General features: G+C 37.6%; 1 protein-coding gene across 1 annotated transcript in view; it reads left to right on the plus strand.

Moving 5' to 3' along the window:
• The first annotated feature begins 8,751 nt into the window (after positions 1-8,751).
• LOC115732123 (disease resistance protein L6-like) overlaps positions 8,752-12,279 on the plus strand; it is a 30,513-nt gene continuing 26,985 nt past the window's right edge. The window contains exons 1-2 of the mRNA XM_048278098.1: positions 8,752-9,692; positions 9,800-10,895. Of these exons, the coding sequence (XP_048134055.1) occupies positions 8,752-9,692; positions 9,800-10,895 (2,037 nt within the window). The remainder of the gene's footprint in view (positions 9,693-9,799; positions 10,896-12,279) is intronic.

A 12,279-nucleotide genomic window follows, 5' to 3' on the forward strand; every position in this document is an offset into this window, starting at 1 on the left:
CATTTCTTTCATTTGGAAAGTTTTAACATCCTTCATAAGATTAAGGATGTTTCCTATAAATATAATAGGAATTTGTAGGAACCTAAATATAGCATAAGCTTATGCTGTTAATATATTGAATCGATAATAACTCAAAATCAGTCATGTTTAACATTGGACATACTTAGTACCAAAAAAAAAAAACATTGGACATGCTGGAAAAAAATAACTATATTAACCAAAACCTATTAAAAATATAATCACAATATTTGTGCATATCTTGGTTTTTTTAATCTAAATGGTTTATGACTTCTAATTGAACTTCTCCCCATTGAAAAGCATGTCTTTTTAGCAACAATTCTTATATTTCTATATCAATCTTCTTCCATGAGAAATAAAAAGTCACAATTATTTAGGTATCGTTTGGTTTATGTTCACACATACATTTTAACTGCTTCATACATGAAATACTATTTGAATGGTCATGGATAGAATCGGGGCATGCATTACAATCATTCCGGTTCTCTGATTCTGCTTTCCCGGAACAAAAAAAGATGAGAATTCTATTGGTAACGTAAATGATTCTAATTCTGATTTTATTTCCAGAAACAATTTTAGAGTAAAGACAAGAACAAAAAAAAAAAAAATTGGAATCACTTTTGAGAATCACAAAATAGAATGAAATCCCACATCTCTCACTTTTTCCTTTCAGTTCTCTTGTTACTTTTTCCTCAACCTAAAATAGAACAACAAGGTCTCATTTTAAAAAAATAATAATAAGATAATAAAAGTAAAATAAAAATAAAAAATTCAAAAAAAAATTAGAAAATTCTAAAAAATCACGAATTTTTTTAGAAAATCCCTAAAAATAGAAAATGTTTAGATTAGGCTAGTTTGACCTCATTTTCATAAAGTTGGGCCTAGATTCCTTAAATTTCATAGATTTTGTTATAAGCACATTTGAAATTAAACCCAAACAACATTTCTCTAAGTTCTTAGGGCTTCGTTAGGGTTTTATGATGTGATTTATCAACGTCATGATTCTTTGATTGTACACTTGATTTCATTGGTTGTGATTTGCCTAGGTTTATGTACTTTAGACTTAGTCTAGTTTTAGAAAATTCTGGAAAAAAGACAAAATAACCGACGTGAACACTTAACAAGCTCTCGTTCTTAAGTTTTGAATGAATTAAGGCTAAGATTTGATTCTTTGAACCAAAAACGCACACCAATGCAGGGTAGTGCAGTGCATTTTCCTTGCAAAAACGAAGTTGTCGCTCGTGTTGGTTGTCCGCTCACTCAAAAGAGTTGGATGAAACCTCACAATAAATGGCAAAAATGACTTGTGATGATTCTTAATATTTATTTTTACATTGCAATATACAATATATTATATAAGAGAATCAATATGAATTAGTCTTCGATTAATTTGAAATGTATGATGAAATTTCACAAAATAACTACATAATTATTTAGCTTAAATGAAAAAAATTGGGAAGAACCATTGTTCTCGAGAACAAAAATTATGTGCAGTTACCAAATGCATTTCTGTTTTAGGAACAAAAATTTTAAGCATTTACCAAACGCGTTCTGATTCTCTAAAACTCATCCAAAAAACAAAATCAAAAAAATCATTTTAATTATAATCACTTTTCCGGACCAGAATGATTGCCATGCAGGCCCTCAATTATCTTAGTAACAAAACTACTTCAAAATAAGTGCATTGCTTTATAATAGGTTTCATGAGGGCAAACTATATGTTATCTTTCTGATTGCTAATCAGATGGTATTTATTTTAGCCAAATTGGAAGACATACCTAATGCTATAAGAAAATATAGTTGGCACTTGGACATCTCTAACATTTTTTTATTTTATTTTTTTGCAATAGGTATGCTCAGGATACATTTCCATGTTGGCGACGTGGCCAAACGACTAAGGAACATTTAAATAAAACAAACGTGAAGTAGTGGAGACTAGAAAAAGTGATAGCTTGGGAACTGAAAATTGAAACGTGTAAATGTTTTTCTTCATAAAAAAAAACTTTAAATAAAAGGAGTACTGGAGCACGAGTATTTTTTTTAAGCCAAGAAGTCTTAGATAAAAAAAACGAGGAACTAGTGGAATCACTTGCAGCGGCCCAACCTCACTGATATATCTTCTCTTTCTTTCAGATGGCAACCAAACTCAAAGTTCTCCGCCTCTCGGTCAGTCAGCTTTTAAGAAGAACTCCCGGCTTGTCCACTTTAGAAAGCTCGGAGATTTTGAAGTTTGAAGGATGTTCAGACCTGAAAAGGATTCGTCCTTCTGTTGGCGGGGAATGGGAGCTCAGGACCCTCGTCAGACATTGTAAAAGGCCGAAGGAGCTACGGGCGGGAATAGGCAGGATGGAAGAATTGAAGGAGCTTTCCTTATATGACAGTACTATAGATGAGATTCCTGTTTCGAGAGGTTGTGAGATGATACTGGAGACTCTAGATGCCACGTTAGGTGGAAAACTTGCTCAACTTCCAGAATTCATGGACTCCCTTGTGTCATTAACTAAGCTGAACCTAGACTTTTGTCCGTTAGTTAGCATGCCCAGCTCCATAGGCCATCTACCATCTCTACAGAAATTGTCATTACGCGGATCCTATTGGTTGACAGGGATCCCCGACTCCATCGGCCCGTCGGAATCATTGGTTCAGCAGGATTTAAAACGCACAGGAATTCCCGAACTTCCTGGAAGGATTGGGAATCTGCAGAGAAAAGGAGCTGGGACATACAAGAAACTTACGTAGCAGAACCGACAAGTAACATGTAGAACATCTAGCTTCTCTTTTCTTTTTCTATTTTTTTTTATTTATTGAATCGTCCTTCAGCCACTGTCCAATATTTATGCTGATTCGCATGGCGTGACGGGGGCGGACGCAATTTAGAAGCCACCGCAGAGCATCTGCTAACGTGGAGAAGCAAATGAGATTGGCCAGTGACCGTCGCGGGGATGAACAAGGCGGTCACGGAGATTTGGCAGCTGTGCTTCGAGGCAAAAGCCTGGAAAACCTTGGATGACCAGACTGTTTTGTTGTCCAAGTAATTAGCTACTCGGCTGCTGGCTTACGCATTAGTGCTAGGTTATGGTATTTGGCAACTGAATAAGGGGATTCTCAATGTTTTTTAACCTAAGCTGGTTGGTTTACCATGAGTATTGAATGTGTTTGACATTGTTGAGTTAGCGGATGCACTACCTTGTAAATGATTTTTTTTTTTCAGGATCTGACACCCCTTTTTGCATTATTTATTGAAGTTAACTTTCCACGCAAAATAAATTATTCCAGTTAGCTAGATTTGGAAGAATTTCTTAAAGGTTGTGATTTTGGAACACTTTGATAGAGGGAGGTTGGGGTTCAAATTCGTGCAGAAGTTTAATGGTGCAAAAATTATCTAAAAGTTATGAATCTGTTGTACGGTGGTCAATTCAGTCCTAAACTTTTAATTTTGACCTACCTAAAGGTTTTGATGATTTTTCAATATAGTCTTTTGGGACAATTTTGATTAGAAATAGCTGGACATCAATCGTGCTATGTGGTACTGTCGGCGCCAAGCACCTCGTGAGATTATCACCACATGTGATGACGACTTGGCTGGCGAGGCCGTGTTTTTGCCATTGCTTCTCCATCTCCTCTCCTCCACCACTTCTTCTCCTCCCGAACGCCGCCATTTCGGTCGGCTCGGGGGCACCAACGCTTTCTTGGGTAAGGACAATGGAGATCGGATCGAATTACTCTAAAAATCAAAATTTGAGGTGAGTTGAATCAAACGAGGGTTGGATTTTTAGCTCGGAGAGGATCTCGGACTCGAGGAAATTGGTCGGGCTCTCATTTTCGTTATCGGAAGTCGACATGGAGGAGGCTCTTCCGGTTGAGGAACGATCAAGGCGCATCTTTCGATCGTGCTGGAGATAATCCGATTGATTGAAGTTCCCACTGCATGTGTATTCCCGCCGTTTTAGAGGGAAGAGTGTGGTTTCGAATTTGAGAAAATTCGAATTAGCGTTTCTAAGTTGGGAAAATCAAATTAAGGGTTCGAATTTTGGGGGCAAACATGTAAAACGACGTGGTTTAGGGGTAGAGGGGGCCATTTGGGCCCGTGGGCCCGGAACCGGCCCGTTGACCGGGCCCACGGTTCCAACCCGGAACCGGCCCGAAACCGGCGGTTCCGGGCCGGTTCTGAACCGTCCACAAAAAAAAAAAAAAAAGTGGGCCCGGGGCGGAGAGCCATTGGGCTCTCTCGCTCCCGGCCCCCCTCCCCACCCCCTATTCTCCTTTGGGCCGTTGCTTTATATATATATAAAAAAAAGAATTAAAAATGATTCTTGCCTATAAATACATATGCTTCCCCTTTCATTTTTGTCACAAATTCTCCGAACAATCTCTCGAATTATCTCCGAAATCCTCTCAAATCGCTCAAATTCTCCCAATTCTCTCAATCCCGACTCAATTTTCTCAATCGGATTTCCGATCAATTCTCTCAAAAATGGCAAGTGGAAGCGGAAATGCTGACAAGGGCAAGATGACTATGGGAGATTCTGAGTATCCCATTCCTCAATATGATCCTCGTGAATATGCAAGTTGGGAAGACGACGACGGTAATATCAACTATGTCCCGATTCCGAACGTCGAGCACATCCCAACACAAGAAAGTCTTCATCCTCCCACTGGTGTCGAAGAAACGTCAACGGCAAATGAGCCGGAACGGAAGGGCCGAGATAATACATCGGACTTGTGGCTACACTTCGACAAGGTATGTGATGAAGTCGAAGGTAAGTATAATGTAAAATGTAAATATTGTTCGCAAACATATAAATTCACGAAAGGAGACGGCTACAGAACATTCCGTCGTCATTTGACGAAAAAACATCCAACGCAAGCGGGGATCGACAATACGCAACAACAAATTTCCGGGTACGCCACTTCTAATCCTCATCCTTTATTTCGTTTCACCGAAGCACTTTATAAACAAACATTAAGTGAATATGTTGCCCTTGATCATGCTCCGTTTAATACTGGTGAAAATTTTAATATGAAATATTTGATAAATACTGCGTTGGTTCCGCAAGCGCCAACTATTCCAAAAAATACTCTTAAACGCGAAGTTTTTCATCTTTATAAAAAAGGAAAAAAATCTTTAGCAAAATTTTTTGCGGAATTCAATGGACGTGTGCATATAGGTAGCGATATTTGGAGTAATCCTTGGCAAATTCATTCTTATATGGGTGTCACGTGTCATTGGATAGATGACAATTGGATGATTAAAAAAAGACTTATTGCATTTCGAGTTTTTGATGAAAGCCATTCGGCTCATAATATTTATAGAATAATTAGGCAAGTTTTAGAAGAATATAATTTAATAAATAAAGTATTTTCAATTGGTTTTGATAATGCCGCCGCAAATACCGCTTCTATTCCCGAATTAGAAAATATTTGCAAACCCACTTTTGGCGGACAATTTTTTCACATTAGATGTGCTTGTCATGTTTTAAATTTATGTGTACAAGATGGTTTACTAACTCTTGACACTTTTCTCGCCCCAATAAAAAGTGCAATTAAATTTTTATGGAGTCGTCCCCAATGTATGAAATCATGGGGAAAATTTTGTAAACAAAATGGGAGAAGGGCAAGAAGATTTCCAAAAGATATTCCGACTCGTTGGAATTCTACGTACGAGTTGCTTCGGCAAACTTTTGAATATAAAGATTTATTATGTATGTTTATTTCACAAAATATTCCCGAAATTACTTTACTTCCTCAACATTGGGACGTTTGCAAGAAAATTTTAGATATTTTGAAAATTTTTAATGATGCTACTAAGACTTTATCTGGTATTTATTATCCTACAACGCATTTATTTTTAATAGAGTGTGTTAATATTAGTAGTGTTTTTAGTGAATATGAAAATGATACCGAATTAGGTCGAACTATTTTAGTAATGCGAGAAAAATGGTTGCATTATTATTTGCAAATTCCTCTTGTCTATTTAGTTGGTATTGTTTTTGATCCACGTATTAAATTAGATGGTTTACAAGATTATTTGAATGTGTATTATCATGATTGTTTACATTTGGATGATTCAATAGATATTTCAAATATATTAGGACATGTTAAAGAATATATAGTAGCATTATATGAAGAATTTTGTAGTAGATATGGTTTAAGTGATTACGGATCTTTACAATCTACTGCCTCACGTAGCGAAGGTGGTAGTTCACTTAGTAGATGGTATAATATGCTTAAGAGTAGGCAAAAAAAACAAAAAGGGGCAACAGGTAGTATTTCTGAATTAAAAAATATTTAACCACTCAATTTGAGTTTCGTGATGCGTAACATAGTACAGATTTGAAATCCCGAAGTGGTGGAAGAGTCACCAAATCGAGTATCCAGTTCTCGCCCTCATCACTCGTCAAATATTAGCAACCCCTTCTTCAACGGTTGCAGTTGAACAAGCATTTAGTTCTGGAGGATTAATTTTGGACTCTCGCCGTTCAAGATTAAGCCCGAACTCTGTGGAAGCTCAAGCTTGTGTCGGCGATTGGACGAGGGCGAAATATCGACACCAAGAGTTAGATCGTGAACACGAATTTTTTAGCGATGATGTTGGAGATACCACCACCACGGGTACCACAACGGGTAGCGACGATTGACGATGAGGTAAGTTGGGGTTCTCAAAGGTAAAAGAACTACATGGGCTTTGATTCTTCTATCCCCAAGAAGATATGTAGGCGCTTAATGATAATTCATTAAGTTCAAGCCCATTCCTTCTTTTTTTTTTCCCATATTTTATTACAATGTACAATTTAATTGTATTTTATAATTTATAATTTATTATATTTATTTTATTATTTATTATTTTAAAAATTATTATTAAAAAGGAATCGGAATGAACCGGCGGTTCCGAAGCGTAACCGGAACCGGCCCGGAACCGCCATTATACACGGCCGGTTCCTGAACCGGAACCGGCAGTTCCACCGAACCGGCCGTGACTATTTAGGGGTATATATGTTGAATGGACATGTCGGTGGAAATATATGGCCACGTTAGAGTTCTGACGACCCAAATCATAGTTAGCACTTAAGTGATTTTTTTTTAAGTAACACTTAAGTGATCCGAAAAAAAAAGGGGACTATTTGGCACCAAAGCGAGCATTCTACGGAACTTTTGGTACTTTCAATGTACTTTGCTCGATGACCGGTGGATGTTGCCTTGCGATGGAGAGAGAGAAGGTCGAAAGATATCGATATAGAGAGATTATGTTTTGAAGATGCACCTTGTTTCATTAAGGGGCACCTCATCGTCCGCGTTAGATTTTCTCTCTTTATTTTTTGTTTACAAAAAATCCACATACGTATTAGCATTTCAATAAGAAAAGCCTCGTAATACTATTTGCCCGAATTTGTTGCCAAAGACACTTAAGTGATTATTTTTTTCTCCAATATGGTACTAAAGTGATCCAGCAAGATATTTTGAAACTAAAGTGAACGTTGTACGAAGCCGTGGCACTTCTTGTTGATGTTTGCTTGTAAAACAAACAAAATTGCTTTTTTCATGTCTCACATAGGATGAAGGGAAAGTGTAAAATAATCTATTAGTTAGAATGCTATAATAATCTTTCAAATTATGAAATGGGCAAGTGAGCTAGACCTCACTTTATCAGCGTGTAGGTGCACGATTATTAGCAGGGACATAAATTTAATTGTGCATCATTATATCCACATCAATACATCTGCTTTACTACATCATGTCTCAACTAGATGTGTCTATTTTCATCATTGAAAGTTTCATTTTTTTTTGCAATGGCTATTGCCAATTTGCAATAGTTATTGTCATTCGGCAATCACAATTCGTACACGTATGGTGTCAATTTCATTCCCAAAAGAATATATGCTAAGAAGTTTCTCAATTACTCAGCCTCGTTTCCAAATCCGAGTTTGAGAAACATTTTCCCTTTCCCTTTCTACTGAATTTTCTCTGTATGTGGTCTGCGCATCAAGGCATCTTCAAGCGGCATCTTTCTTTCCTCTCGTGGAAACAAACAGTACGGACCAAAATTCAAAAGAAATAGGTCTTACCTAACTCCATACCAGCAGTGTCATGCAGATATTTATTAATCGAAATCCCATATGATTCGACGATTGATATATTTTTTTGCCATTGATCGTTGATTTCCTTTATTTTATTGTTAAAGGCAATAATTGCCCGTAAGAAAGGCGCACAAGGGTAGAGTGACTATTGATCGACATGCCACGGAAAAGTATTTTTTGTGACTGTGAGAATAACAACATGTTGTGGACTTCATAATAATTTTTAATAATTTTTTTGTGGCTCATGATATACTGTCAAACACGGTTATAAAAAAAAAAAATTTCGATGTGAGCATATGTCTTTGTCCTTACACCGCAGCATGCATCGCTCTTGGACTGTTGGATGGCAAGAACAATATTGGTCAAAGCACCTCAGTAGGTTCCACGCACCTTCTGCATAGACTGAGAGTTGGTGGAGATTACAGCAGTGGGTGGTCTGTGTTGTTTGAGCAGTCCTCGGATAGCCGACGACTCCTTGCTCTTCTCTGTTTATTGCTTTGATTGCTCCATTTTCCTCTGTTTAAGGTGTGTGAGAGTTGTTTTTTTGTCGAGAGTGTTTTCAAGCACGCACAGATCTGGGATTCCATATTTCTCTTCTCTGTTTCCTGCTTTCTTTTTAGGCTCTGCCCATCATTCTCCTTTACCGCCTTTGTAGGTGATGGCGGACCCAGAAAGATTCCATAGATGGGGAAGATTCAACAGATGGGGCTTCGTCTTTCTCTTTTGCAGCCTTGGGGCGATTCGCACCATCAATTGTCTTGCGATCGAAAGAGAAGAACCTGCTCATTCAAAAGATCAGACATACTGGGCGTCTTCCTCATCGAACCCTCCACACGAAGGAGATTATAGACGCGGAGACGAACGGCAGAGAGGAAACGATAACGAAGATCTGAATTCCAAGGTGTGTTCGTCATCGAACCCTACAGGAGATTTTGAAGGCAGAGACGAACAACAGAGAGGAAATATCAACGAGGATCTGAATTCCAAGGCGTCTTCCTTATCGGCCCCTCCACATGAAGGAGATTATGAAGGTGGAGACGAACAGATGAAAGGAAATGACAACAGAGATCTGAATTCCAACGCGTCTTCCTCATCGAACCCCCCGCATGGAGGAGATTATGAAGGCGGACACGAACAGCAGAGAGGGAACAACTACGAAGTGTTCTTAAGCTTTAGCGGAAAGGACACTCGCAAAGGCTTCACTAGTTATCTATATACTCGCCTTTTCAATGCAGGAATTCTAGTGTTCATGGACAAAAATAATCTCCCTGTTGGTGAGGGGTTTGGCCCGGAGCTCATCCGCACTATTACGCGATCTAAGATCTTGATCCCGATTATATCCGAGAACTATACGTTCAGCAAATGGTGCCTTCGGGAGTTGGTTCATATGTTGAAGTGCAGGAGAAGCGGAGGGCAAAAAATGGTGCCCATATTTTACAAAGTGAAACCTGCGCAGGTGCGATATCTTAAAGGGAGATTGAGAGATGCATTCATTGCACGTAATGAAAGCGTGGACGGAATAGATTTCAAGGAATGGGAAGATGCGCTCGAAGAGGTCAGTAAACTGGAAGCACTGGAATCGGAAGAAATTGATAATGGGTACGTTATTCTATACCAAAACATTACTTGGTTTCTCATAAATAGATCTTACTTGAAAAAGAATACAATTATTGCCATCACATATTGAAATTGATTGTTTTTGACAGCCACGAGGGAACACTGGTTGAAATGATTTTTCAAAAAGTTATGCTCGATTTAAAAAGACTTTTTCAAGTAAATGTTCCCGAACAATTAGTGGGAATTGATGATCGTGTGGAACAAATTATGGGATTGATAGATGATGGATTCAATCGTACGAGGATAATTGGAATTTATGGAATGGGTGGCATCGGTAAAACAACTCTTGCAAAGGTATTATGCAATAGACTCTCCAGTCGTTTGCACTATCGTAGCTTCGTGGCGGATATTCGAGAAACATCTCAGCGCAAGGGTATTTGCTATGTACAAGATCAACTCATTTCTGGCCCGATAGAAAATTTTGATGGTGTGACTAATGTTTATGAGGGAATTGGTATCATCAAATCTCTAGTTAAAAATAAGAATGTCCTCATTCTTTTTGATGATATGGATGATGATACACACTTGAATGCTTTGGTCGGAGATGGTAGTTGGTATTCAGCAGGAAGTGTAATCATCATCACGACTAGAAACAAGAATATTCTTGACAAGATTGAGGCAAGCCCCATGTATCAAGTCGACGAGTTGCCTTTGGATGCATCATTGATTCTATTTAGCAGACATGCATTTCGAAAGGATTCTCCTCCGAGTGATTATGAGATTATCTCTCGTGATATCGTATCTAGTACGGCAGGGCTTCCCTTAGCTCTCGAAGTTATAGGTGCATTCTTGTGCGGAAAGAAAATGGAAGTATGGAAAAGTACATCAAAGAAATTAAAGGAAATCCCTGATACGAGAGTGAAGGAGAGGTTGAAGATAAGTTACGATGGATTGGATTTTGAGGACCAACAAATATTTTTGGATATTGCATGTTTTTTTATTGGATCATCTCAACAAATGCCAACGTATATGTGGGATGCTTGCGGTTTTTTTCCTGGAAAGGGGATCGAAGTATTGAGACTGATGTCTCTAATTAAAATTGATAAAGACGGCAAGCTATGGATGCATGATCAATTGAGAGATCTGGGAAGGGATATTGTTCGTCTAGAAAATCCAGATGAGCCTCAAAAGCGCAGCAGATTATGGAATCATGAGGAAGTTGTAGAAGTGCTTGATAGAAACCAGGTAAGAGCTTTCCCTTTTATCTTAGTCTGCGCATGGAGTCTATCGTCCTTTTTCTTGTTTGTAATAAAAATTATTGTCAGTCCTAAGTCTCCGAAACTTGCCGCTTCTACCAGCATATCAGCTTTTTTTTTGTTAATTGTTGTTTTTGCCCTGATTCTAGGACATAATTGAGGAGCAATCTGTTGGTCATGATTCTCATGAGTTGTTTGTTAATAAGATTTCCATTCATTTGTGACAATTAGCTATTCCGATTCTCGTATTTGATGACATCCAATTAATGTTGTAATAATATGAAGAAACTTTTGAAGGAAAAATAAGTACTTTCTCTTCTGAAAGATTTAAACTTTGAAGGAATTCCAAACCGCGACGCATATGCCTATTATGACTCTCATGATTTGTAGTGAATGAGCAACTCATCACATGACAAAAGAACAAAAACGAATTTGAGTTCCTGAAATATTTGGTTACAACGAAAGAAAAGGTAAAAGATTTGAGTTCCTTAAATATCCAATTTAATCAAACTTCTTGTCCAATCTGTTTGTAAGCAAGATCTCACGAGTCTATGGGATCAAAAACTTATATATGACTACTTTCTCACTGGAACAAAACATGACAGTGGAAAGATAGCATCAAGCATATGTTGTAATCAAAAGAGGAGTGAAACTCATTTTGTATAACATTTGATACATGATCGGTTTTTTGTCCGTGTATAATGATGAACACTCATTGAAAAAACACTTGATAAGAAAGGAATGTAAAACATGACATTCTCATTTTCATTTTCATTTTGCTACTTAGAATTGCAAACAAGGTATGCCAGAAAAAGAGGGACGATTCTACAATTGAGATTCTTTAATGCTGGGACATGTTTCGATGGCAAGTTTAATGGATTTTTTTTTTTGGATAGCACAGAGTCTTAATTTCTCATATAAAAATGTTAGAAAGTTCAATCTAAAAAACTCAAGTTAATAGGTAGAGAGAGAACATGTGAATAAAAGAGTATTTATGACCTATTGTCAAACGACGTGGGATAATATTTCAACAAAAGATATGAGTTAGGGTTGTTTCTTTAACATTCAAAGAGAATGAAATTCGATTGAGATATTTGAAGTAGTGTGTGCAAAAAAAAAAAAAAAAGGCTTTCTCTTGAGCTTCACATTTCCTCTTAGAAGAGGAAAAGTTCGAAATATCCTCTTGAGCTTCATATTTTCACATAAATTTGAGAATATGCAAGCACAAACTGTCATTTCACGAAGTTAAAAGTGAGAAGCCTCCACTACAACAGTACGACCACAAATTGAAATTAGTCCATCTTTTCTTATATGCAGTTGGTCTCATCTCATTATTCAAAACTTACGATCCACAATGTTTCCTAATTGCAGGG

The sequence above is a fragment of the Rhodamnia argentea genome, chromosome 4 (assembly GCF_020921035.1).
Source record: "Rhodamnia argentea isolate NSW1041297 chromosome 4, ASM2092103v1, whole genome shotgun sequence".
NCBI lineage: Eukaryota > Viridiplantae > Streptophyta > Magnoliopsida > Myrtales > Myrtaceae > Rhodamnia > Rhodamnia argentea.